Source organism: Cnephaeus nilssonii (assembly GCF_951640355.1).
Source record: "Cnephaeus nilssonii genome assembly, chromosome: 14".
NCBI lineage: Eukaryota > Metazoa > Chordata > Mammalia > Chiroptera > Vespertilionidae > Cnephaeus > Cnephaeus nilssonii.
In genome coordinates, this window is record NC_137085.1 from 29,603,317 (window position 1) to 29,630,350 (window position 27,034).

The window sequence follows — 27,034 nt, forward strand, 5'->3', positions numbered from 1 at the left end:
ATGAGATGAAAAAGGTTGAAAATCACTGTCTAGACAGATAAAGGTCTGTAATGATCCACATACCTTGTGAAACAGGAGGGCTTTGTGATGTAGTCTGTTGGTCTGGTTGCATCCTCTGTGAGGCGGAGATGACAAGGCCTAGAATATGGACTCATTAGGTTTCAAGATCTTGAAAGCCTAGGAAGAGGATGGCTAGGTTTAGATCATGTTGAACCCTACATTTGTTCTGTGGGAAATAGGATATCCCTTATACACTTATGGCTCCATCATCATTATTGCATTAATTATTTGGCAAGCGAAAAAGAACCATCAAAGATTGAAGTTGGGACCTAACAAGAGCGGTTGCCGGGTAGGGAACAATTATATCCATGACTGAACCAATTAAGCCTCAAATGAGATTTTATTTCCTTATTTTCTCGTTACTCTTTTTTTTTTTAATATATTTTATTGATTTTTCACAGAGAGGAAGGGAGAGGGATAGAGAGCCAGAAACATTGATGAGAGAGAAACATCGACCAGCTGCCTCCTGCACGCCCCCTACCGGGGATGTGCCCGCAACCAATGTACATGCCCTCGACCGGAATCGAACCCAGGACCTTCCAGTCCGCAGACCGACGCTCTATCCACTGAGCCAAACCGGTTTCGGCATTTTCTCGTTACTCTTACTCCCTGCTTTTTTAATGGGGATATCCTTATTGGATCCCAGAACTGCTCTAAATGTGAGTGATTCTTCTGGTTGGTAGGCATTTTAAAAACATATATTTTTTTTGATTTCAAAGAGGAAGGGAAAGGGAGATAGAAACATCAACAATAAGAGAGAATCATTGATTGGCTGCCTCCTGCACACCCCACATTGGGGATTGAGCCCGCAATCCAGGCATGTGCCCTGACTGGGAAATGAATTTCGACGACCTGACTCATAGGTCAAATGCTCAGCCACTGAGCCCTGCCAGCCGGGCTGGTGGGTAAGCATTTAGAGACTTGGATGGCTAAAGTCCCTTGGCTACTAGACCATCCATCCTTTAATCTGTTCCACTTTTTTTCTCCTGTCTCATTCTGATTTCTCCACAGAACTTGTTCAGGGAATGGGGGTTGAAGTATGAAGTATGAAAGTGCCTCAAAATGAATCAGAAATAAGAGAAAGGAAATGATGGGGTGAAAAAGGCAGAGTAGGGAAAAGAAAGGTAGAAGAATGTATAAAATTGGTATACAGAAAAAAGTTTGGAAATGTTCACAGGTTTTGTCTCATTTTGATATGAAAAAAAAAGCATGCTCCAACTTCATACTCAAACTTTCTTGTTGTTTTGTTTTTAGCATCAACGGAGAATCAAACAAAGGACTAAAGATAGAACATCAAGAGGTAAAGTCCCAGTCTCTTCTCTGACTCCCCTCCACGGTGGGCAAGGTTCCCATGGAACGTTTCTCTGACCTTCAGCTTCCTATAGTATGTCCCTGACTCCTCTCCTATTCCATGTAACACTGTCTCCTGGTTTCTCAGCTAGAAAACATTCCCGCAAAGAAGATGAGAAGCCATGGGAGCTGCTCTCTGTCATGAAAAGGTGATCACTTGCTCTTTGTAGTCTTCCAACTCCAGCCTGAACTGTGACGGTTTCTCTACTTGGCCTGGGACAGGGATGAAAAGAGGGCTGATGACTAGGAGGGAGTCAGACACAGCAGAGGCTGGAGCATTGGTTGAGGGGCTTGCCAGGGCAAGGAAGGCCTCACATATCTCAGGAGGAGGAGTCCTAGTTCTGCTCTGGGCTAAGCTCACAGTGCTCCTGGAATCCAGAATTTGACTAGTGCTTAATTCACAAAAGACCCTAAAGGGGTTGATACTCAGCCAAAAGACCAGGTTATCCAGCTAAGAGAATAGATAAATAAGTGTATACATAAGTCATCACTGTCACATTCCTCTTACAGCTCCACCCTTTCAAGGGCAGACCCCTGGGCCCTGCTGACATTACCACCTCTGGTTGTGTCTTCAGGAAGCCCAGTTCCTGAGACAGCCCCCAGCCAGGAGCTTGTCATCTCATCCTTTCATCCCCTAGAGAAAGGGATTGGCTCCCAAGCGATGTTATTTATAGATACAGCAACTTATCAGAGTCCCTAGAAATGCAGAGTTCTCACAAGTACCTCATTTTCCACAGCTTGGAAATACTAAGTACCAGGCTGTGTCTTTCTTAGCCACAAATGAGACTGAGTCCGGGTTCTACCAGGTGATGGCCCTGGTGGTGCCCCATCAGTTAACCATTGGCTCCCCATCCTCTGTTCCCATCTCTGGTTAAGCTTCTCAGCCCAAGTCAACAAAGAGCTCACCCACCTCTCAGTCACTCATGGCTCTGTGCTCTCATGGGTTGTCTGCAACCTTGCCCAACAAGCCCCAGACCCTCAGCCCAGCACACAACAACTTGCCAAGTGGCAATTTCTTAGGAAGAAAAGTAGGGGAGTAAACACTGGGTGGGGCGTATGCCCCAGGGTGTAAAGGACTCGGAGGGCAGGGCCAGTCTTCAGGCCACAGCTTCCAAAGAGGCAGCTGTCAGCCCATCAATAACAGTTGCCGTGTTTCCTCTTCCAGCCAGAGCTGGTTTCCTCAGGAGGGAAGTGTGCGGAGGCTCCTGTGTGCAGATCCCTCCTGCCCTGTCTGCAATGCTATGGCTCTGGAGATTAAGCAGTTGCTGGCGAGTGAGAAAACCCCGATCTCTCCCACTTCATCGAGGCGATCGCAGGGCTCCTCTTGCCTAGATGTTTTGTCCATGTCTAATTTGTCTTTTGGCCAAAGTCAGAGTTCCCAGCACTCCCGAGAGCTTTCAGTTCCACCTGTAACCCCCTCAATGACACAACTAAAGGACCACAAATCCTTAACCCCGTCAGCTCCCCAGTCAGCTGGTGCAATCAGCATCCAAGATTACTGGGCTGACCACCAACTAAGGCAGGAATTTCAAGCACCGGATGTGTTCTGGGACGCAAGAGATCCGTCTTCTTCGAGCCTTGAGGAGTGCAGGATTCCTGTGAACCAACAGAACAAGAAGAGCAACACCGAATGTGTCTCAGAGAAACAAGGTCAGCAGCCCTTGAATACCTTTTCCTTCCCTGAACCCAAAGCTCACAAACCTAAAATACCCCCATGGCCTTGCATTCCCTTCACCTGTTGTTCCTGTGTCACAAAAGGTGTGAGGTGTCTTTAAATACAGATAGATAAATTCATGCACTTCTGTAGCTGAGGGCTTCCAGAAGTGTGGAAGAGGCCCCATGGCAGCTGATATCACACTACCGTGAATAGTTTCCAAGCCTGGAGGGAAAAAAACCACCTTTTCTTTCATCAGAATGCTGCCTCTAAGGCCTTCGTTGTCTCACTGACTCAGTTTCTCAGCGACTCCCTGCCAGGGTACTCATGCAGGTGCTGATGAAGGTGGTCATTGATAGCATCTGGTGAGGTTTGTTGCTGCTGGTCAAGACCTGTCAGTATTCAGGGTGTCAGTTCCTGATCCATGTAAGGGCTTATTGCTGCCTCCACATAGGGGCTTACTTTTTGGGGCATAAAGGAACCAAGTTGCTTCCAGGGCCCCTGGGGTCATGGAAGGTCAGCCAGTCCACCCAGACTTTCTGGGTTTGGGGAGGATCCACTATGGACCCGGAGCAAATATCACTGCAAGCAAATCCCAAACTCCATGACTCACCCTTTGGTTACTAAGTCGTCTCTGTCCACTATTACGAGAATTCAGTGTGTTATCTGCAGCATAAACACAGCTGTTTTTCTATGGTTCCTCTTTTCTGCACAGTCCCTGGTCCACCCCTGGAGATCTCTCCACAAGAGGGGAGTCCCCAGTCCCTTTTTCTTCAATGATTTCTCCTTAATCTCTACTGTCGGTTAGCTCTACCTTCTTCCCACATTTCTGAATTTGGGCTTCTCCATCTGACTATCAACAAGCCCATATCCATGTCCCATTTCCAACTCTGACCAGTTGTGAAGCCTTGGAGTGGCCCTGCTGCAAAGGAAGTTCCAGCTTCGGTGGGACTTGCCAGCTGTTGCCCAGAGATCTCTGTAGATGCACAGAACCATGCAATGTAAGCCCTGAGACACGTGAAGCAACCTGTCTCCTGAGACTCAGGGGCCTACCTGTTGGGGAAGCCTATTTCAGTCAGAAGAGGCAGGCAGTGTTTTCCTGGAGCAGGCCCAGAGCTGCTGGAGTTCCACCTTCAGAAGGGGTCAGTTTAGCAGGTCAGTTCACCATTGCTAGGGCCTGCTCCAGAAGATCCAGCAGTCCATCCAGTTTCTTCTGTCCCCTGATGACCAGCAGCCCTTTCCCCGGAGCAGCACACTAACCAGTGTGAGTGTCCCCTAGTCTGCAGACCCAGAGGCCAGTGGGGATAGGGACCTGTTCTGATACATTGTGGCAACAGGACCAGTTCACCGTTGCTTGCCCTGGCCAAGGCAATGTTGCAGAGCCAGACTCCAAATGAGGGAGATCTACTAGTCCCGAGGTCGGCAAACTGCGGCTCGCGAGCCACATGCGGCTCTTTGGCCCCTTGAGTGTGGCTCTTCCACAAAATACCACGGCCTGGGCGAGTCTATTTTGAAGAAGTGGCGTCAGAAGAAGTTTAAGTTTAAAAAATTTGGCGCTCAAAAGAAATTTCAATCGTTGTACTGTTGATATTTGGCTCTGTTGACTAATGAGTTTGCTGATCACTGTACTGGGGTATTGCCCCTGCCCATGTCTGCCCTGGGGGGACTGTAAATCACTGGGTCTGCAGCATTTCAGGGGCCCTGGAAGCAACTTTGTTCCCTTACACCCCAGAAAATAAACTCCTTTGTGGAAGCAGCAATCAACCCTTAGATGGATCAGGAAGTAACACCCTGAACACTGACAGGTCTTGACCAGCAGCAACAAACCTCACCAGATGCTGTCACTGATCACTCTGATTAGCACCTGCATGGGTATCTTTGCAGGGAGTCACTGAGAAACTGAGTCAGTGAGACAAGTTTTGGCCTTTCTGTCAGGGGTGCTGTCTCTTTACTATATGGCTTTCTCCAAGGTCATGGCCTCAGCAATCAGTAGCCAATCAGCAAGCACAGAGATGGAGCCTGGATTTGTTGGGAATCCAATAGAGCCTCTGACTCAATCTCATGTAAACAGCAATGTGTAAGTCCTCGGCCATGCTTTCAGGATGCCGATGAAACTTGTGCAGACAGTGCTCGAGCATTCCAGATTGAAGTACAGGTGAAGGGATATGGTGCCTCTAGATAGCCAGACAGATCCTAGTACCCTGTTCACTCAATACACCGATCTTGGCCAAACTAAATTTTTACCTGAAAAAGAAATTCCTGGAGATACATTTGGGACATCTCATAATGACAAAGGAGTCCAGGGAAGGAACTGTGGCTATCTCAAGGAAGAGCTGTGCCAAGGAGTCCTTTAGGAGTCTAAACAACCAAGGGAAAACATTGCCCCAGGAGCTCCCCATCCCACCAGGCATCCCATGTGCCCCAGAAGGGTCCACTTTAAAGAAGAGCTTGCAAATAAACTAAGGTGGTGCACAGAACCAAAAGCAAGCTAATTCCAGAGCAGTCCTTATGGTTCTGCTCACTGGGCCTTCAAGATCTCACAACCCAGAGGGGACATGACAGAGACTCAGGTGCTTTGTGTTCAGCTGGAGGCCAGTGTGAACAACCCCAGCCAGGAGGAGCCCTAGGCTCCTTAGCCCCAGGTCTCTACAAGATAGACAACTCCCTACTCCAGCAGATAAAATAGAGGACCCAGGGAAACTCAAAACAGCAGAGAATTACAGAGAAGGGAGTGCAACACTGAGGCTCTCCCCAACCAGAAAGGACATCTACTGTGCCAAAATTCAAAGTTAAGTAGGGACACTTCTAAGTCGGACACCAGAGCCCCTGACTTCCCAAATGTATCTCCAGGATCTTTCTCAAATAGAATTTTAGTTTGGCCAAGATGGCTGCCTTGAGTGAGTAGGGACTAGCAATGACAAGTCTGGATCTATAGGGTCACCATCTCCATCATTTCAGCTTACTGCTCCTGTTAGCACATTCACCAGCTTCTCCCTCTCCTTGAGTTCTTAGACCATCCTCCAGGATTTCTTGGGGCAGAATGTCCAGATAAGAATTGTCTGCAGGGCTGGTAGAGCAAGCTGAATGACCTCATCCAAATAAGGATTCCTGAGAATGCCAAATCTGGAATGTCCAGAGCTGAAATGGCCTGACCTTACAGGATCAACTTACTGGACCACCATTCACTAGGTCAAATTTTACAAGTCCAGCATTTGAAGGGGCCCACATTTTTCAGATCCAAACTTTTCAGAAACAAAATTTGTAGGGTCACACTTTCTAGGGTCAGGAACTTTAGGGTCTGGTAAAGGCAGCTCATATTCACAAGAGCCCTACCCTTCCAGAAGCTGCAGAAGCTGGCTTGGGAAATAAGATGAAGCATTTTCCACACTGGATTAAACCCAAGGTGAAAGAGCAAGGGCATAAGGAATCCATTCTCCTTTCTAAGGATGAGCCAGTGGCCAAAACCACGACCAAAAAGGTTGAGAAGAGTCCACCCTCCACCAGAGGCCATGTGAAGCAATAGAGGACAAGAATGTCACCTTCTTTGATGCCCACCAGTGCCTAGACAACGAACTCCAGCAACACCCCTTTGAGCCTGGCCGCTCCTGGTTCCAGTGCCTTTCCCACAACAGATCTAAGCACTGTCCTCAGCTGACTTGTGCCACGCAACCGAAAATCCATGCCAGATCTCACCTCTCACCTCAGCAGGAGGCACTGGTCTATACAGGGAGAAAACCCATTCCAGAAAAAAAGGAGCTCAGGGTTTCTAAAACCTCTGCATATCCCTGAAAAGGGCTGTCATCATTTCCATTTATGTACAGGTGAGGCAGTACCTTCTCCAAATATACGCTATAACTCTATGCAAAGAACCACCTGTTTTTGCCTCCTTATTTTCAATGTGATATGTAATGAAGAGAGTAGAGGAGGTAGATAGTACTTCCAATATGGTATAAGAGCTTAAATTCATATTCCAGATGGATTAGCATTCCATGTAACTCAGCTCAACCCTGAACTACAGATAAAGGGACCTGAGCAGAAAAGGAAGACCCTTCTCTAAGGTGCATTGAAGCCAAAGATCAGGCTTGAATTCTTCTGATAGTGTCTTTGGGCCCCAGAGGAGCAATGTGAACATGAAGACAGCACAAGAAGTAGTGGCCAGGAATCCAGTGCATTTTTGGCCCATAGACACAATTTATGGATAACCTCTCTATATCCAGAACCTGTAGAAGGTTTTTAGAGGAGTGTGCACCATCCTTGGGGAGGTGCTTTGTGTTTATCAAAAGCACAAAGCAAATATGACAGATGTCAAAAGTAAATGATAGCACCTTCCCTCTCTGTGCCCTGTTGTTATTAACTCTTTAAGGGTAAGCCATCTGGGAACCTGCTGTAGCCTGTTGCCTGTTTGATCCTCATTGCCTTTCAGTTGCATGAATGAATGGCTCCTAAAATGAAGAACAGTTGATGAGAAGTTCCTCAAAAGGGTCACAATAAAAATGACTTTTAGCTGAATTTTGCATTTAACAATTCAAATATCTGAGTACTTTATATGCTAGGTACTATGCCAGACCCTAGGGACATAACAGTGAACAGCCCACAGGCCCTCCTCCAATGGAGCTCATGGAATCATGGAGTAGACAGTTAAAAGTCACTAAAGGCCCAGCCAGCATGGCTCAGTGGTTGAGTCAGGAGGTCACAGTTTGATTCCTGATCAGGGCATATGCCCAGGTTGCGGGCTCAATCCCCAGTGTGAGGCTTGTAGGAGGCAGCCAATCAATGATTATCTCTCATCATTGATGCTTCTATCTCTCTCTTCCTCTCCCTTCCTATCTGTAATCAATAAAAATATATTTTTTAAAAAAGTCACTAAAAGCTGGTTAGAGAAATAAGTGACAGGGAGATATAAAGTACAGCATAAGGAATACAGTCAATAATATTGTAATAAATATGTATAGTGTCAGATGGGTACTAGATTTATCAGAGTGATCACTTCATAAATTATATAATGTCCAATCACTGGGTTATACACCTGAAATTAATGTAATATTGCATGTCAACTGTAATTGAAAAATTAAAATTATATTTTGAAAAAGAAATGTGACAGACACAGAGGACACTTAACCTAGGCTTGGAAATTTTCCTGGAAGACATGACACATAGACTGAGTTTCAAAGGATGAGCAGAAGTTACCCAGCAAGGAGGTGGGGGTAGAGAGGTTCCCCAGGCTGAGTACAGCATAAGCAAAGGCATGGTGTCAAACTAATGGGTATGCCATGTCGGAAAACAGTGACTTGCTCCAGAAGTACCTGCAATAGTCAAGAGTATATTAAAATGGTTGAAGGTTCAGAATGAGGTTGGCTAGTGGGAGAATGAATGACATTCAATCATCTATTTTTTCATTTCCTTAACTAATATGAGAGCCTATTCTGTGCCAAGCACTTGTGGGCACTGGGAATACAGCAGTGAACAAAAGAGGGGGAAACTATGTCCCCAGTGAGCTTTCATTGGTGGTGCATTAGAGAGGGAGACAAAAGAAGCATAAGTAAAAAATAGAGTATGTAGAAGATGACAAAATGTATGCAAAACATTAGGGTAAGAGTCTTGGGGAAGACATAGGTGGGATACAGTTTAAATAGGGGATTCAGGGCAGGTGTCACTAAGGCATTAACATGTGAACATGGCTAGAGGGAGAAAGTAAACCACATGGATAACTGAGGAAGAGGACTCAGTTAAATATAGCTAATGCACATGCCTGGAGGCTGGAGCATGCCTAACCTGTTCTAAGGAGCAAGGGTAGTGAGCCTGAAGCAGAATAACCCTATATAATGAAAGAGTAATATGCAAATTGACCAAATGGCAGAATGACCTATTGCTATGATGTGCACTGACCACCAGGGGGTAGACCCTCAACACAGGGAGCGCCGCTCGGCCAGAAGCCGGGCTCACGTGAGCCCAGCGGTGGTGGCAGGAGCCCCTCCTGCCTCTGCTGCAGGTGGGTGGACATCCCCCAAGGGTCCCGGACTGCGAGAGGGTGCAGGCCAGGCTGAAGCCCCTCCCCCCCGCCCCCTCCCCCCGCCCAGTGCACAAATCTCATGCACCGGTCCTCTAGTCAAGGGATAAAGTACTAGAGGATGAGGTCAGAGCGGTAAATGATGCAGATGAGGTAAGGCCTAGAAGGTCATTGCAAAGACATGGACTCTGAGTAAATGGGGGAGCTATCAGAGGATCTGCTTAGATCTGACTTATTTTATTCTTTTTTTAAAAATATATTTTATTGATTTTTTACAGAGAGGAAGAGAGAGGGATAGAGAGTTAGAAACATCGATGAGAGAGAAACATCGATCAGCTGCCTCTTGCACACCCCCCACTGGGGATGTGCCCGCAACCAAGGTACATGCCCTCGACCGGAATCGAACCTGGGACCCTTGAGTCCACAGGCCGATGCTCTATCCACTGAGCCAAACCGGTTTCGGCCTGACTTATTTTATTCTTAATTTTAAAATAATACAGGCATACATTTTATTTTTATTTTTTAAATTCTCACCTAAGGATATTTTTCCTATTGATTTCTGGAGAGAAATGGAAAGGTGGAAGGAGGGGGAGAGAGAGAGAAACATCGATTGGTTGCCTCTTGCACACGGCCCTACTGGGATTGGGGAACCTGCAACTGAGGTACGTGCCCTTGACCAGGAATCGAACCCAAGACCCTGGGTGTCCTTGGGCCGCCGCTTTAACCACTGAGCCAAACCAGCTAGGGTCTGACTTCTATTTTAAAAGGATCACTTAGGCTGCGGTACTAATAGAGGGTTGGGTCTATAGATGTGGGTAGAAGCAATGAGGTTAGTTATGAGGTTACTCCAGTAATGGTAGTAGCAGAGGAGATTGGAAGTGTTTAGATGCTGGATTCTTTTTGAAGGTAAAGACAACCAGATATATAGATAGATTCAATGTGGGCAGTTAGAGAAGAAAAAGTCAAGGATGACACCAATGTTTTTGGCCTAAATAAATGGCAAGATGGAGTTGCCATTAACTAATGTGAGAAATATCAGGATTGGAGTAGGGCAGCGATTTTCAACCGGTATGTCAAAATAATTTTTAAAACATGCAATACCTGACTATTTAGTCAGGGGCACTGACCTCTTTTCCTTTAGATGGTCAAATAAAAAAATGACAACAACCGACACAACGATAGCTATCCAATTTGAATGAATCTAAATTATACCAATTTTTTTTATCAGATCAGCAAAAAAATATGTTTAGTGTGCTGTAGAATTTTAATAATTAGATTATGTGTGCTATGAGATGAAGAAGATTGAAAATCACTGGAGTAGGGTGATATGTGTGATTGGTTGTGTGTGTGGCTGGGTAATTAGGAGTTCAGTTTTGTACAGTTAGAGATGGATATTGGACATTCAAGTGTATACGTTGAGTAGATGTTTTGGACATATGAATCTAGAGTTCAGGGAAGGGCCCAGTCTTTAGGCAGGCAAGAAGACAGCTAGAGAAATAGATATACATAGATGATGATGATAGATAACAGATAGATACATAGTTGGATAGATGAATTTAAAAACATGAACCATGGGAGAGGCCGGGGAAGTAGACCAATGACTACATCAATGTGATGAGAGCTGTGGTGTGTGGGGTCCTACCACAGGAGGAAGTACTCAGCTGATGAGACGAACCCTAGGGTCACATAAAGGGGTCACAATAAAAATGACCTTAAAAGGCACGGTTCGATGCCAGGTTGCAGGCTCAATCCCTAGTGTGGGGCATGCGGAAGGCGGCCAATCGATGATACTCTGTCATCATTGGTGTTTCTCTCTCTCTCTCTCTCTCTCTCTCTCTCTCTTCCTCTCTCCCTTCCTCTCTTAAATATAAAAAATATATATTTTTATAAAGAGGCACATTGCACTCAACAATTAAAATATTTGAGTAACTGTGTTCCAGGAACTATGCCAGACACAACATTCACCAAGACACAGGCCTTGCTTCCATGGAGGTCATTATCTTATGGGGTAGACAGTCTCACATGCCCAAATTGTCTAATCAAAATATACACTTGCATGTCCAATATTCATCTCAAAAGTGAACTCCTGATTCCATGTATCCACCACAACCACCCAATCACACATACCAAATCTGTTTTCACCGCAGTAATTCCCACATCTGTTAATGGCACCTGTCTCTTACCAGTTGTTCAGGCCAAAAACATTGGTGTTGTCATTGACTTTTGTTTCTAACAGTCCACTTCCAATCCATCAGTAAATCCTTTTGTCTCTACCTTCAAAACAAATGCAGAACATGACCACTTTTCACCTCCTCTGCTGCTACAATTACTGCAAATAGTGTCATAACTAATCTACCAGCTTCTTCCTGACACAATACCTCCAACGGTCTATCCTCAACACAGAATCCTGATGGTCCCCAGGGAAGGTTCTGGCTACAGATGATTGGTTGGTTGATTGATTGATTGACTGATGTATATAAAACCATGAGACCAGGTGGTCACAAAGGGAATAAGTATAAATGAAGGAGAGACGCATCGGAAGGGCTGTTGTTTCCTTATGACGTGGTAAGGGGGACTGTGGGATATCCCTGCCTCTCTAATTCCTAAGGAAATCCAGGATGACACTAAAACATTCTATCAAATGAGAAGGAGGTAGGTGATGGCAGGATTCCCCACCTCTGGTGGGACCCTAGCACTTAGCATGATGTGTTCATTGCTAACAGGATGCAGAAGAGCCAGGATGGGAAGAAGCAAGAATGTGTCCCTCCTCTGAATGGCGATTTTGTGCCTAAGGGATGGGGGCCCCTAGTGTGGCCTCGAGAACAAGAAGGCACAAGACCCAGACCTGCTGAGCCAACACCCTCCAGGTGTTTTCCTAAAGCATCCCCAGAGATAATAGGAGGTCTTGTGACAGGCACATCCTCCCTGCCTGGTGGGATTTGGGCAGAGAGTCATGTGAAGGGATGCCTGGGAGATGGAAAGTGACTCAGAGGGGTCGCAACAGCATCAGATGGGAAGCCAAGGTTAATGTGCACACATCCTGTTTTAGGTGGAGCAGGTCCTTCCCATGGTCCCCCATAGGCTTTTACCTGCCCCAGCAGATTTCTATTATGGAATTTCAGGCACCTGACCACCACAATTGCCTGACTTTTTACCTGCTCACTCCACCCTTGCCGGGAAGGGGAAGTCAGAAATATGCTGAGCACAGCTCAATCCTGTCATGCCAGCCTCTTGCCACCAGGGGGCCAGAGTCTCTAAGTATAAACTGAAAGTCCCTGCCCTGCTTGAATTCCCAGCCTGTTGGAATGCTCAGACTCGAGGGCTCTGTTAGCTCTACCTGTCCACTCAAATTCTAGTTCTTCTCCTCTGTGGGACTTTGAGTACAAATCCCCCACCCCTATATCCCCACATCCTCTGAATCTCATCCTCCTTCCACAGCTTCATCTTTATTTTGGCTAACCTTCCCATTGTCATCCTATATTTGCCTCTGCCTGTGTAGGCTGAACCCCTAGGAAGATGTTGATAATGTATGAAAAAAGCAAGTTAGAAAAACATGCCTATTATAGTATAATTTTTTAATTATTGAAACTATTTTTAGAGCTTTAGGTTTGCAGAAATATTGAACAGTAAGTACAGAGTTCTCATATGTCCACTTCCCACCCTTAGTCACATACAGTTTCCCGTAACATCTTGCATTTAGTGTGGGGCATTTGTTACAATTGATGAGCCAATACCAATATATTATTGCTAAAGTTAATAGTTTACAGTAGGGTTCACTTTTGGGTTTTGGCCAATGTATAGTGACATGTATCCACCATTACAATGTCATATAGAATATTTCACTGCCCTAAAAATACTGTGTTCCATCTCTTCATCCCTTTTTCCTTTTTTTTTTTTAACCCCTGGAAACCATTGATCTTTTTTAAAAAATTGTGGTAAGATATACATAACATTTTCACCATTTTTATTGATTTTATTGGGCTAACATTGGTTAATAAAATTACCAATGTTGTGTAACCATCACCACTAACAACTTCCAAAACTTTTCATCAACCCAAACAGAAACTCTGTACCCACTAAACAACTCCCCATTTCCCCCACCCTACCCCCAGTACCTGTTAACTTCTACTCTACTTTTTGTCTCTATCAATTTCCCTCTTGTAGATACTTCATATAAGTGGAATCATACAATATTTGTCCTTTTGTGTCTGGCTTATTTTGCATAGCACAATGTATTCAGGGTTCATCCATGTTGAAGCATCATGTATGCGAATTTAATTTCTTTTTATGGCTAAATAATTTTCAATTATATGTATACTAGAGGCCCAGAGTACTAATTTGTGTACAAGTGGGGTCCCTTTGGGTGGCCTGTGGGGATCGAGCCAAAACCGGCAATCCAATGCTGCCTATAGCTCCTACCTGCTGCTCCCACTCATCCTGACCCCACTGCACCTGCTGTGGGCTCACGCCCAATCAGTCCCAATTGGGAGAGGCTCATGCTGCCCTCAGCAGTGCTCACCAGCTGTGAACCCTGTGTCTGGCACCCTCCCAAGGGGAGTGGCCTGCAGGATCTGGCCAAAACCGGCTCTTTGACATCCCTTGAGGGGTCCTGGATTGTGAGAGGGCGCAGACCAGGCCAAGGGACCCCACTGGTGCATGATTGGGGCCGGAAAGGGACTGCAGGAGGGCTCCAGGGTATGTCCGGCCCAACTCGCTCAGTCCTGATCCTCCAAACCCCATCAGCAAGCTAACCTACCAGTCGGAGTGTCTGCCCCTGGTGGTCAGTGCATGTCATAGCAAGCGGTTGAGCAGCCTTAGCATATCATTATCATATTATGCTTTGATTGATTGAACAGTTGACTGGTCACTGGATGACCGGACAGTTAGCTTATTAGGCTTTTATTATATAGGATAGCACCTTTAATTTATCCATTCATCTGTTGATGGACATTTGGGTTGTTTCAATCATTTGACAATCATGAAAAATGCTTCTATGAACTTGGTGTGCAAGTATGTTTTTGAGTTCCTACTTTCAGTTCTTTTGGATATATACCTACGAGTGGAATTGCTGGATCATATGGTCAAGTCCAATGTCCATTTTTAAATTGGTTTGGGGATTTTTGCGTGTGTTTTGGTTGTTGCCCACCAATTTTTTTTATTGTCTTTATAGTTTTGCCTTTTCCGTATGGTTCAGAGTTGGAATCATATAGTATGTAGTCTTTTCAGTTTGACTTCTTTCACTTAGCAAAATATATTTCCTCCATGTCTTAAATGGATTGCTAGCTCATTTCTTCTTAATGCTGAATAATATTCCATTGTATAGATTTACTATGGTTTGATTATTCATTCACCTATTGAAGGTTATATTGGTTGCTTCTAAAGTCTAGCAATTATGAAAAACACTGTTATAAACATTTAAGTGCAGGGTGTTTTTTTTTGTGTGTGCACATACATTTTCAGTAAATTTGGGTAATAAGAAAGAACACAATTGCTGGATCCATATGGTAAGAGTACTTTAGTTTTGTAAGAAACTGCCAAACTGTTTTCAAAGGAGTAGTACCATTGTGCATTCCCACAAGCAGTGAATGAGAGTTCTTGTTGCTCCACATCCTTACCGGCATTTGATGGTGTCAGTGTTCTAGATTTTGGCCATTTTAATAAGTGTGTAGTGGTATCTCATAGTTGCTTTAATTTTCAATTCTCTAATGATATATGAGATTGAACATCTTTTGATATGCTTACTTGCTATTTGTACATATTTGGTGAGGTGTTCAGGTCTTTTGTCCATTTCTAAATTGGATTGTTCATTTTTTTATTATCGAATTTTAAGAGTTTGTTGTATATTTTGGGTACCAGTCCTTTATTAAATAGGTGTTTTGCAAAGATTCTCTCTCAGTGTGGATTGTCTTTTCATTTTCTCCTAACAATGTCTTTTGGAGAACAGAAGATTTTAACTTTAATGAAGTTGAACTTAACAATTTTTTTCATGGATTGTGCTTTTGGTTATATATCTAAAAAGTCATCACTAAACCCAATATATATTTTCTCATAATCTCATTCTTGAAAGAAAAAATGTATGTATGGCTGTATTTTTTATCTTTTCATTAATCTGTACTTTTAATTTTCTTACATTGCAATTTAATTTTTTGTTAGGTAACAAAATAACCTGGGTTGGCAACATAGTGGCTTTTTTAAGTTTTATATATAACACTCTGTGACCCAGAAAACAGCTTTACTGCTCTGAATTCTATTTTCTCTATCAGTGAGCATTAGAGCAGAGAGAGTTCCCTTTCTGTCATAAACATCTAGAATGCTCATGCTTTAAAAAAAAATTTCTTTTAATGGGCCTAATTGGGGCAGAGGAGGAGTGTGTGTGTATGTATAAACTTTTTAAAGGCTATTTACCTAGAAGTTTCCTTTCTTTCTTTCTTTCTTTCTTTCTTTCTTTCTTTCTTTCTTTCTTTCTTTCTTTATTTCTTTCTTTCTTTCTTTCTTTCTTTTTAAATCCTCACCTGAGGATATGTTTTGCATTGATTTTATAGAGAAAGGAAAGGAGAGGGAGAGAGAGAGAAACTTCTATGTGAGAGAGAAACATTCAATGGGTTGCCTCATGCATGTGCCCCAACCGGGGATGGAACCCACAGTCTGTGTAGGTGCCCTGGCTGAGAATCAAGCCAACAAACCTTTAGTATATGGGACGATGCTCTAACTACTGGATAACACCAGCCAGTGCTCATCTAGAGGTTTCTTAAAGTGAGAGGTGAACCTATAGTCCCCAGTCACTGCCCACATGCCTCATAAGCACAGCTGTACTCTATGGTTAGGTGGGAAAGCAAGTTCTCAACATGCTGTGAGAGGAACAGGCATAGGCATACCACACCAAAAGGGACAATGCAGCCCTGCTCATGTGGCTCTGTGGATGAGCATCAATCATTCCATGCACTGAGAGGTTGTTGGTTCAATTCCCAGTCAGGGCACATGCTCAGATTGCAGGCTGGATCCCTGATAGGTGGTGTGCAGGAGGTAGCCAATCGATGTTTCTCTCTCATCAATCTCTCTCTCTCTCTCTCTCTCTCTCTCTCTCTCTCTCTCTCTCTCCCTCTCTCTCTCTCCCCCCTCTCTATCTCCCTTCCTTTCTTTCTAAAATCAATTTTAAAAGCATATTAAAAATAAAGTGATTATTGATAGGTATGTATTTATTGACATTTTATTCTTTTAACTATGCTCTTCTGTATTTTTCTTTTTCTTCTACTTCTTAAAGCAGGCCCTTTATCATTTCTTGTAATACTGGTTTAATGGCAACAAACTCACTTAGCTTTTTCTTGTCTGGGGAACTCTATATTCCTCCTTCAATTTTAAATGATAGCCTTGCTGGGTAAAGTAGTCTTGGTTTTAGGTCCTTGCTTTTCATCACTTTGAATATTTCATGCCAATCCCTTCTGGCCTGAAATGTTTCTGTTGAAAAATCAGCTGACAGTCTTATGGGAGCTCCCTTGTAGGTAAATAACTGCTTTTCTCTTGTCATTTTTAAGATTCTTTCTTTGTCTTTAACCTTTGCCATTTTAATCATGATGTGTCTTAGTGTGGACTATCAGTAGATGAGTGGATAAAAAAACTGTGGTACATTTACACAATGGAATACTACTCAGCTGTTAAAAAAGAAGGAAATCTTACCTTTTGTGACAGCATAGATGGACCTGAAGAGTATTATGCTAAGTGAAATAAGCCAGTCAGAGAAAGACAAATACTGTACGTGGAATCTAATGAACAAAATAAACCAACAAACAAAGTGGAGACAGACTCGTGGATATAGAGAACAGACTGACAGCTGTCAGAGAGGAGGGGTTTGGGGGATGGGTGAGAAGAGACAATAGTATGGTGATTGCCACAGGGAAGCGGGGTGGGGAAGGAAGAAGGGAGAGAGGGCAAAATAGTGAAAGAGACTTGACTTGGGGTGGTAAACACACAATACAATATACAGATGATGTATTATAGAATTGTATTCCTAAAACCTATATAATTTTATTAACCAATGTCACCCCCATAAATTCAATTTTTTTTAAAAAAGATCTCAAGAAAAAAAAGAATATAAAATTGTTTAGATTGTTGGCTCTTTCTTTTTTTTATTTTATTGATTTTTTACAGAGAGGAAGAGAGAGGGATAGAGAGTCAGAAACATCGATGAGAGAGAAACATCAATCAGCTGCCTCTTGCACACCCCCCACTGGGGATGATGAGAGAGAAACATCAATCAGCTGCCTCTTGCACACCCCCCACTGGGGATGTGCCCGCAACTAAGGTACATGCCCTTGACCGGAATCGAACCCAGGACCCTTCAGTCCGCAGGCCGACGCTCTATCCACTGAGCCAAACCGGTTTCGGCAGATTGTTGGCTCTTTCTTCTTTAGTCTTATCATGGAAACTACATTAAATATCTTGAGATCAGGAAAACAACTCCACTGAAATGTCTTTGTACACTTGACGCTACCCAGCTTAGGGATGAATACAGATTGGGGGTTCACAATACCAGTTGGGTGGAGGATTGAATACTGGGGAAAGGACCAATTAGCCTCTGCATATATTTTGAGCTCAAGGATTTTTGGCTGTGAGACCAAGTCATCTAGGGCAAGACTCTCTCAAGGAAATGCAGAAATCCTGGAGTGTTAGAGAAATATGACAGTATCCACTGAGGTAGGGAAGGTAACATAAATGGAAAGAGTATAGGAGTGATGGGCCTTGAGGATGAATTAAGAAACAAGAAGCCTCCTTGATGGTTTTAAATACCCAGATAAAAAAGTAAAAGCAAAATATATTTCTTCAAGCAAATAGCAGACGTCCAGAGTAGATGAGTACATTTAACCAGGTCAGCAACTAGTTTATGACCTTAAATCAGAAGTGGCCACTAACCCATCTCTGCAGGTAGTCATCTCCACGAGCAGATAGAGTTCTTTAACATGGTAACAAACAAACAAAAAACCAGCTCTAGTAAATCAACTGTTAAAAGTACTCCATACATGAGTCTCATTAGAGTATCTCCATGGAATACAGTGTTTACAATCTCTTCCCAGTCATCTGCAAGCTTAAGGCCACACAGACTGAGAGGCTCTCCTTCCTGCCTCCCACAGTGGCAATTGGAGATACTACCACCTTGGCCATACTGAGGAGTTTTCAGAGATACTTGCCTTGCCATATTAGCCATGGTCCCTTTTATGCACCTCTGATTTCCCATCACACATTGCTTATAATATCAAAGCTCTCCATTTCCAAGCCATAACCAGATTCTACCCACCCTAAGTTTGTGTATGCTTCTTACATACATTTCCAGTATAGATGGGGGTGAAGATCCTTCTGTACCTCTTTCTCAAGAGGTGTCCTGTGTCCCTAGACACTCAATTTTCTAGGGACAGGTGACCAGAAAACTGTCATGACTGAGAGAACCAAGTCATCAGGCTGGTGTAGAGTGTGGAAAGTGAAGACAAAGTGGGCACAAAGACACTGCCTATGAGTGGGTACCTTTAGTCTCTGGCTCTGTAACCTTTACAGACAACCAGACACACTCATCGACAGATTGAATCACCACACAAACTTCCCTAAGGCATAAAAGTCTTTGACACTTTCTGTCTTGTGAAACAGAAAGACTTTGTGATGCAGTTGGGTGACATGGTTCTATCCTCTGTGAGGTGGAAATGACAAGGCATGGCATTGGGTGTCATTAGGTACTAATGACCTAGATATAGGGAAGGGTCATCTCCTCATAATTATGAGTTTTCGACCATGTTGAATCCTACTTTTATCCTATGGGATTTGATGTATCCCTTATATACCTATGGCTCCATCTTTATTATTGTACTAATTATCTGGCAAGTAAAAAGGAGTTACCATGGATTAAGGTTAGAACCTAGAAGGAGCTGCTGTCAGGTAGGGAAATATAATGATTAAACTAATTAAGCCTTGGATAAGAAGCTTTTAAGACCTCAGAGTCTCTCCTTTTACCTTCCCCACCCATTTTTATACCATACATTTATTTACTTTAATATGGTACTTCTCAGAAACTAGAATAATTCCTTACCATACTATCCCGGCAATGTATTCTAATGGAAAAATCAAGAACCTTTCTATTAACCTTGGATGGAGACCTAGATTAAATGAAATCTATATCACTAGATCTTAGAAAACTCCCCAATATGAAGGATTCTTTCCATTAGTGGTCCATGAAGGTACTTGTTAGCAAAGGTCCTTTGGCTATTAGATCTACACACCCTTTAGTTTGTTCCACTCTTTCTCATTTCATCATAAACCTCACATAGAACTTCCCTTGAAAATGAAAGGGAGATAAAGATTATGGAAGTCTTTTTTTTTTTCATGCTAACACATAAAGGCAATATTAGATGAAAGTCTACATGTTTTCACAGAAATCCTGGTGAAGCCCCCAGCTTGTGTGCGTACATCATTAAAAAAAAATTATTGTTGAAAGTATTACATATGTCCTCTTTTTCCCCCATTCACCCCCTCCAGCCTTCTCCTCCTTCCTCCTCTCCCCCAAGCCTTCAGCACCCTATTATCTGTGTCCATGGGTTATGCATATATACATACAAGGGCTTTGGTTGATTACCTCCCACCCACCCACTCTCCCCCGCCTACCCACCCTCACCTGCCTTCCCTTTGAGATTCCACACACTGTCCCATGCTTTGAGTATGGAAGAGTCTTGAAATGAATCAGAAGCAAGCAGAGAAGGGAAATGTTGGGGTGAAAAGGATGGAGACGGAAATGGAAGTAAATAAAAATATAGATATATAAATAGAAAGGGATTAGTAAACAGATTTGTCTCATTTTGGACATAAAAATGTCCCAGTTTCACGCTTTAACTTTTTTGTCTTTAAGCGTCACCGAAAGCTCAGGCAAAGGGCTAGAGATGCAGCATCAAGAGGTAAAGTCCTAGTCTCTTCTCTGACTTCCCTCCACTGTGGGCAAGGTTCTCATGGATTTTGTCCTTCTTTGATCTCTGGTACCAGGGACATGTACCCTAACCACTAAAGGTTCCAATTCTCCAAGTCAACAAATTCTCCTAGATAACCTTCTTGGGTGGGAAATCAGAGCCTGGGAATGTTCCAAAATCCTCCATTTTACCCCAAGGAATGAAGAACGAGGAAGCGGGGCAGAAGCACTTACCTGAGTAATTTACTACTTTTACAAACCAATGGAAGTCCCTTCATCTCTCAGTCTTTTATTCATTAAATAGGTACTTGAAGATCCTGCCTCACTTACAGTGTGATTGTAAAGCTCCAATGAGATTAGGTCTTGGACAACCCATTGTAACTTGTTAAGTTGTATGCAGACGTGCCTTAGAGAATTGACTGTTGGGATTTCCAATCTTCTCTTATTCAAAGGCCTTCATTTGGCTGCCCTATAGCAGTGGTCTGCAAACTCATTAGTCAACAGAGCCAAATATCAACAGTACGACTGAAATTTCTTTTGAGAGCCGAAAACCGACTTCTGCGCATGGGCCACAAAGTTTCAATCGCACTGTACGTGCGCGCCCACGCGTAGTATTTTGTGGAAGAGCCACACTCCAAGGGGCCAAAAAGCTGCATGTGGCTTGAGAGCCGCAGTTTGCCGACCACTCCCCTATAGGATGCTCCTCAATCCTTTCCCATTCCATGTAACACTGTCTCCTGGTTTATTTTTATTGTTTATTTTTTGTCTCCTGGTTTCTCAGCTAGAAAACATTCCTGCAAAGATGATGAGAAGCCATGGGAGCTACTCTCTGTCATGAAAAGGTGATCACTTGCTCTTTGTAGTCTTCTAACTCCAGCCTGAACTGTGATGATTTCTATACTTGGCCTGGGACAGGGATGAAAAGAGGGCTGATGACTGGGAAAGAGTCAGATACAGTGGAGGCTGGAGCATTGGTTGAGGGGGTTGCCAGAATGAGGAAGGCTCAGACATCTCAGGAGAAAGGAGTCTTCTACTTCTGCTCTGAGCTAAGCTCACAGTGCTCCTGGAATTCAGAATTTGATTTGTACTTAATTCATAAAAGGCTCTACATGGATCTGCACTCAGGTACAAGACAGTTTTTCAGCTAAGAGAATGTATAAATAAATGCATACATAACTCATCACTGTCATATTCTTCTTACAGCTCCACCCTTTCAAGGGCAGACCCCTGGGCCCTGCTGACATTATCTCCTCTGGTTCTGTCTTCAGGGAGCCCAGTTTCTGAGACAGCCCCCAGCCAAGAGCCAATTATCTCATATTCTTCTTAAAACCCCTAGAGAAAGGGATTGGCTCCCAAGAGATGTTATTTATAGATACAGCAACTCATCAGAGTCCCTAGAATGCAGAGTTTCCACAAGTACCTTATTTTCCAGAGTTTGGAAATATTGAATACCAGTCTGTGGCCTTTTTAACCCAAATGAGACTGACTCCAGGTTCTACTTGGTGATGTTCCAGGTGATACCCCATCAGCTAAGCATTGGCTCCCCCATCTGCCATATTTCCTTCTCCTGGTCAACTTCCCCATATGGGTCAGCCGAGAACTCACCCCACTTCCCAGTTGTTCATGGCCCTGTGTTCTCATGAATGGCCTGAGACCTTGCCCTACAGGCCCCACACGCTCAGTCCAGCACACTATAACCTGCCAAATGGCATTTTCCTACAAAGAAAAGTTTAGGAGTACGCACTAGAGTCAGGGAGAGGCCCCAGGGTGTACAGGACTAGGAAGGATAGGACCAATCTCCGGGCCACAACTTCCAAAGTGGAAGATGTCACTCCATCATTAACAGTAACCATGTTTTCTCTTCCAGCCACAGCTGGCTTCCTCAGGAGGGAAGTGTGCGGAGCCTCCTCTGTGCCGATACCTACTGCCAAATCTGCAATGCCATGGCCCTGGAGATCCAGCGGTTGCTTGTGGGTGAGAACAGCCCGGTCTCTGCCACTTCACTAGGACCATCAGAGGGTTCCTCTTGCCTAGAGATTTTGTCCAAGTCCAATTTGTCTTTTGAGCAGAGTCTAGAGCATCATTCCATGCACCCAGAAGAGCTTTCATTTCCTTCTGCAGCCCCTTCAGTGTCACAATTTATGGATCAAAAATCCTTAACCTTGTCAGCTGCACAGTCAGTTAGTTCAGATAGCATCAAAGATTGTGAGGCTGAACACTCGCAGCTACAGCAGGCATTTCAAGTGCAAGAAATTCCGGTGGATTCAGAGACTATAGTTTCTTCAAGGTTTGAGGAACCTAAGAATACAGTGAACCAGCAGAATATATTGAAGAGCAATCGCAACCTTGTGTATGGGAACCAAGGTCACCTGCCCTTGCATCCCCAGGTCCCTCTGCTGATCCTGAACCAAGAAATCACTCCCCTGACACATCCTATGGCCTTGCCTATGGTCACTATCCTCCCTTCCTACCTGCCATTCTCCAGTCCTGAAGTCCTGAGGCTTCTTGAGGTACATGTAAAAAAATGGATGCATTTCCAGAGGTGGGGGCTGCCCAGACGTGTAGAGAAGTCTCTGAGGCAGCTTATGCCAAACCTGCCATTGTTTCACCAACTTGTAAACAACCAACCAGTTTCTTTCATCCAAAATGATATTGCTAAGTTCTCTGTAGAGAAATTTGCGACCATTTCTTATCAGACCTGGGGTTCATATATGGCTGGCCAGGCTACCCAGGCATTCTGGGTTTCTGAATGGTCCATTATAAACCCAATACAAAGACACCACTACCAGCAAAACCCAAACCATGTGGTCACTCTAGCCTTGCCGTCTCCAGCTGTTAGAGATGTAAGTAGCCTCTACCCACTTACTGGGCAACGGGCTAATGACTCAGTAGGCCACTTACAGCAGAAATACATCCAACTATTCTGTGGCTTACCTTCTCTGCACAGTGAGTCTCTGGCTGACACCTCCTTAGGCTCTCAAGATCACTCCACACATGGGAGCATGTCCAAGCTCTCCTTGGAGGATCCTTTTCTCTTTGAGGAACTCTCCTTCCTCCCTCTGTTGCCAAAATCTCCACCTCACTCAGCCCCACCCTCTTCCCCAAGTTCCTCAAATTGGATCATGCCATCTGGCCAACAACAAGCTCGGATCAATGTCCCGTTTCTGACTCTGGCTGAGTGTGAAGCCTTAGAGTTGCACCTGCTGCAGAGGCAGCTCCAGCGTCAGTGGAGTTTGCCAGCTGTTCTCCAGAGAGCTCAGCACACCCAGAACCCCGTGCAATATAAGTCTTGTGGCAGAGCCCAGTCTCCTCGGACTGTGAAAACTTCCTGGCCAGGAAAGCCCATTTCTGTCCTCACAAGGGAGCTGTTCTGGTCAGAGCATGCCCGGAGGCTGCTGGACTTCCACCTCCAGAGGCAGCTGATTCACCATCGCTGGGGCCTGCCCCAGATGATCCAGCAGTCCTTCCAGTTGCTGCTGGCCCCCACTCACCAGCAGACTCCATCCTGGAGCAGCACAGCCCTAGCCAATGGGAGTGTTTCCCAACATTCAGCCCTACAGGCTACTGGTGCTGATGACCCTTTCTCGCCCTTTAAGGACCCAGTGTCAGTCCTCATGCCACACTTATTTGACCAGGTCAAGGCAATACTGCAGAGCCACATCAACTCCAAATGTGGGCAGATTCATGAGGGTAAGGTCCCTGCCCATGTGTATAGGTCTTGTGAGGGCCTAATTCCTGGGGGCCTCAAAGTGGCTCCCTTCACTTGCATCCCAGAAAGCAAGCTCTTAGAACTACAGGCAGCAACTGACCCTGACCTACAACAGAAAGTTAGGCCCTGGATGCCAAGAGTCCTTGATCAGCAGCAACAGATCTCCCCAGATGCTGTCACTGAGCCTCGTAAGCTAACTCCAGCCCTGTCCAAGGAAGTCCTTGAGAAACTGGAGATGATTTTACGGCACAAGTATCTGGCCTTCTTGTCAGGGCTGAATCCTCTTTATTACGTGGCTCCCTCCAAGGCCACGGCCCCAGCAATCACTCCTCATGCTGCCAGCACAGAGGTGGTACCTGAGGCTGTCAAAATCTTAACAGAACCTCTGACTCAGATGATCTCACTTGAAGAGCAGTGTCTAAGTCGTAAACCATTTTTTCAAGGTACCAATGAGACTTGTGCAGAAATTGCAGGTGATTTTCAGTCTGAAGTGCAAGTGGAAGGAATGATTGAGATGAAGCCTCTAGAGAGGCAGACAGAGTCTGCTCGGCTCTACTTACTCAAGAAGCGCATCTTGGCCAAACTAAATTTTCACCTGAGAAGGAAGATTTTAGAGATACAATGGGGAATTCCCACAAAGGCAAGGGAGTCCAGGGAGCAAACTGTAGAAATCCCAGAGAACACATCCACACAGGAGTCTCTTAGGAGTCTAAACAACCAAGGAAAAACATGCCTCCAGGAGCTGCCCATCTCACCAGACATTCCCTGTGCCCCACACCCAAAGCGGCTCTACCTTAAGGAACAGTTGTCCACTGAGTTAAAGGCAGTACAGCAGAACCAGAAGCAACCTAGTTCCAGAGCAGCACTCCATGGTTCTGCCCATGGGCCCTCCAAGATGACTCAACCCTGTAGAGACATGACAGAGGGCCCAGTGCTTTGTGTGCAGTTGGAGGCCAGTGTGAACCAGCCCAGCCTGGAGGAGTCCCAGATCCCTGAGTCCCAAAGCCCTGGCAAGAGCAAGTACTCAGCCCCAGTCCCCATGCTGCCTGAAAAGAAAGAGGACCCAAGGAAACCCAATTCGTCAGGAAAACGTGAAGAAGGAGATGCAGGGTTTGTGCTCTCCTCAACAAGAGAAAAAAGCCACCCTGCTGGAGCCCACTGGCTAGAAAGGATGCTTCTGAACAGGGCACCGCAAAGATCTTGGCTACAGAGACATGGCTTTCACCTTGATGCTCTCTGTCAGCACAGTTCCCAGCATCGCCCTCAGCTTAAGCCCCCAGACCTCCTTCCAGGAGTCCCTGGTCGGAAGGAATCTAAGAAGAATGACCTGCAAGACAGTCGAACCAGGCTCAATGTGAGCCTCAAGGGAGCAAGGATTCCTAAGAATGCCCAGCCTGTTGGGCCCCAGGTGTCACAGGGCCAGCCTGCCCTGGCCCAACTCATTCAGCATATGCCATCACAGGGCCAAACTTTGCAAGGTCAGGTATTGCAGGGGCAGGTGATGCCAGCCCATACTCATAAGAGGCCCAGCCTTCCGGAATCAGGCTTGAGATATAAGATGAAATCCTTTCTGCAGTATATAAACCTCAAGGCAAAAGGCAAAGAGCACAAGGAATCCATGTTTGTGACAGCTGTGAAAGTGGCCAACACCAGAAAAGAAAATGGAGCCAAGAGGCTGGCTCCAGCCAAAAGTCCCATGGAGCAAACTAAGACAGAGAAGAAGGTAAGAGGGGACCCCACAGCCCAATCTCCCCTGAATGAGAAGGAGGTGGGCCTGGCCTCCTTGGAAGGCTCCCATTCCCCAAACAGTCAGCTCAGGCACCGCTCCTGCTCCCATCAACTGCAGTCTGCCTCAGGCTTGGGCCACCCCCTTCATTGTCCTCGGCACTGTCCTCAAGTGGCTTGTGCCACCCAACCAGGATCCCACCCCAGTTCTCAACTCTCTCCTCAGAGGGAAATGTTGGCCTGCTCAAGGAAGATCCAACACAATCAAAGGACTTTGTAGGCTCCTCCAGGTCTGCATCCCTTGAAGGGATAGCTATTGTCTTTGTCATTAATATGTAGGTGGGGCACCGCACCACCCAAAATACAGTCTATATCTTTAAGCAAAGAGTTGTCTGTCTGTTCCTTCCCTCCACTGTTGTTTGTTAAGGGAAGGCATGAGGGAAGCTAAAATGTCCTTTCTATCTAGGGAATGGGCTTTAATCCACATTTATGTGGGGTCAGCATTCTATACAACTCCTCCAAGCCCCACCCTGGACAGTGGATAAAGGGACTTGAGCAGAAAAGGAAGACACTCATTTAAGGTGCATTGAAGGTAAAGGTCAGACTTAAATTCTAGCATGGCTTCCCATGGTTTCCTTGGGCCCAGAGGAGCAATGTGGACATGAGGATAGTACTGACAAGAAGAAGTGGCTAGGAATCCCACAGGCAAAAATTCACTGATGACTGCTATATATGGCCATATCTGGAGAGGAGCTTTGTAGGGAAGTGTCACAGTGATCCAACCTCGAGGAGGTGCTTTGTGTTTATCAAAAGCACATAGGTAATGTTATGGACTGTTCAAAGCAAAGATAGAAACTCCCCCTCTCTGCTCCCTCTTGGTTATTGGTTAGATCTTTCTGGAGAACTCATCTGGGAGGCTGCTGTAGCTCTCTTGCCTATATCCCACCTCCTCTGCCTGTCATCTGCATGGAGTGAGTCCTACAATAAAGATCCCAGTAGGATATTGAGAGGGGCTTGTTTCCCATCCTCAAGGGCAGGTAAGGGGAAGGCAGGGAGGGGAGCATATAGACAAACAGAGATCTGAGTATTTGGGATAGCAACTGACATGTTCTGACCAGGCCATGTAAGGGAACAAAGCCAATTTGATTTGTACTCACAGGAACCTAGAGCCAGGAAGCCAACCAAGGCCCAAGTGCTTTGCCGGGAATTAATTAAATCTGAGCTTCAATCTGCTTTCCTATGGCGGTATAGAGGGAAGTGAGTTCTGGAAAAGAACCACAAACTGAAGGGGTTTTCTAACGGTCTGGGCCTGTCAAGTTACCATCAGCAGCTTGTACTTGGCCCTATTGCTGTCTCATTTCTATATCACCTACACCTGGGATTCTGCTCCACTTTCTTCTTTTCCACCAGCCTTGCCTCCCTGGGGGGAAAACGTCAACCATAGATAGATAGACTTTAATGTATTTCATGTATATTACATGGTGTTGAACTTAGCTATATCCCCTTCCCAGGATCTACCTCGTGCCTCCTTTGGTGACTTCCCCAGATGATGACTCCTGTCCTTTCCCCAATGAAAGACTGCATCATATAAGC

General features: G+C 44.9%; 2 protein-coding genes across 2 annotated transcripts; both read left to right on the forward strand.

The window, feature by feature from the left end:
- Window positions 1-205: 205 nt before the first annotated feature.
- On the forward strand, window positions 206-6,587 carry SPATA31F3 (SPATA31 subfamily F member 3; the record flags this gene model as incomplete). The annotated part of the gene is made up of 4 exons (XM_079790830.1): window positions 206-341; window positions 1,499-1,559; window positions 2,576-2,682; window positions 6,406-6,587. The coding sequence occupies 4 exons, from the start codon at window positions 206-208 to the stop codon at window positions 6,585-6,587; spliced, it is 486 nt and encodes a 161-aa protein (XP_079646956.1).
- Window positions 6,588-18,845: 12,258 nt separating this feature from the next.
- SPATA31F1 (SPATA31 subfamily F member 1) lies at window positions 18,846-25,721 on the forward strand (the record flags this gene model as incomplete). Its single annotated transcript, XM_079789598.1, has 4 exons — window positions 18,846-18,989; window positions 19,954-19,999; window positions 20,789-20,849; window positions 21,875-25,721. The coding sequence occupies 4 exons, from the start codon at window positions 18,846-18,848 to the stop codon at window positions 25,719-25,721; spliced, it is 4,098 nt and encodes a 1,365-aa protein (XP_079645724.1).
- Between the last annotated feature and the right edge of the window lie 1,313 nt (window positions 25,722-27,034).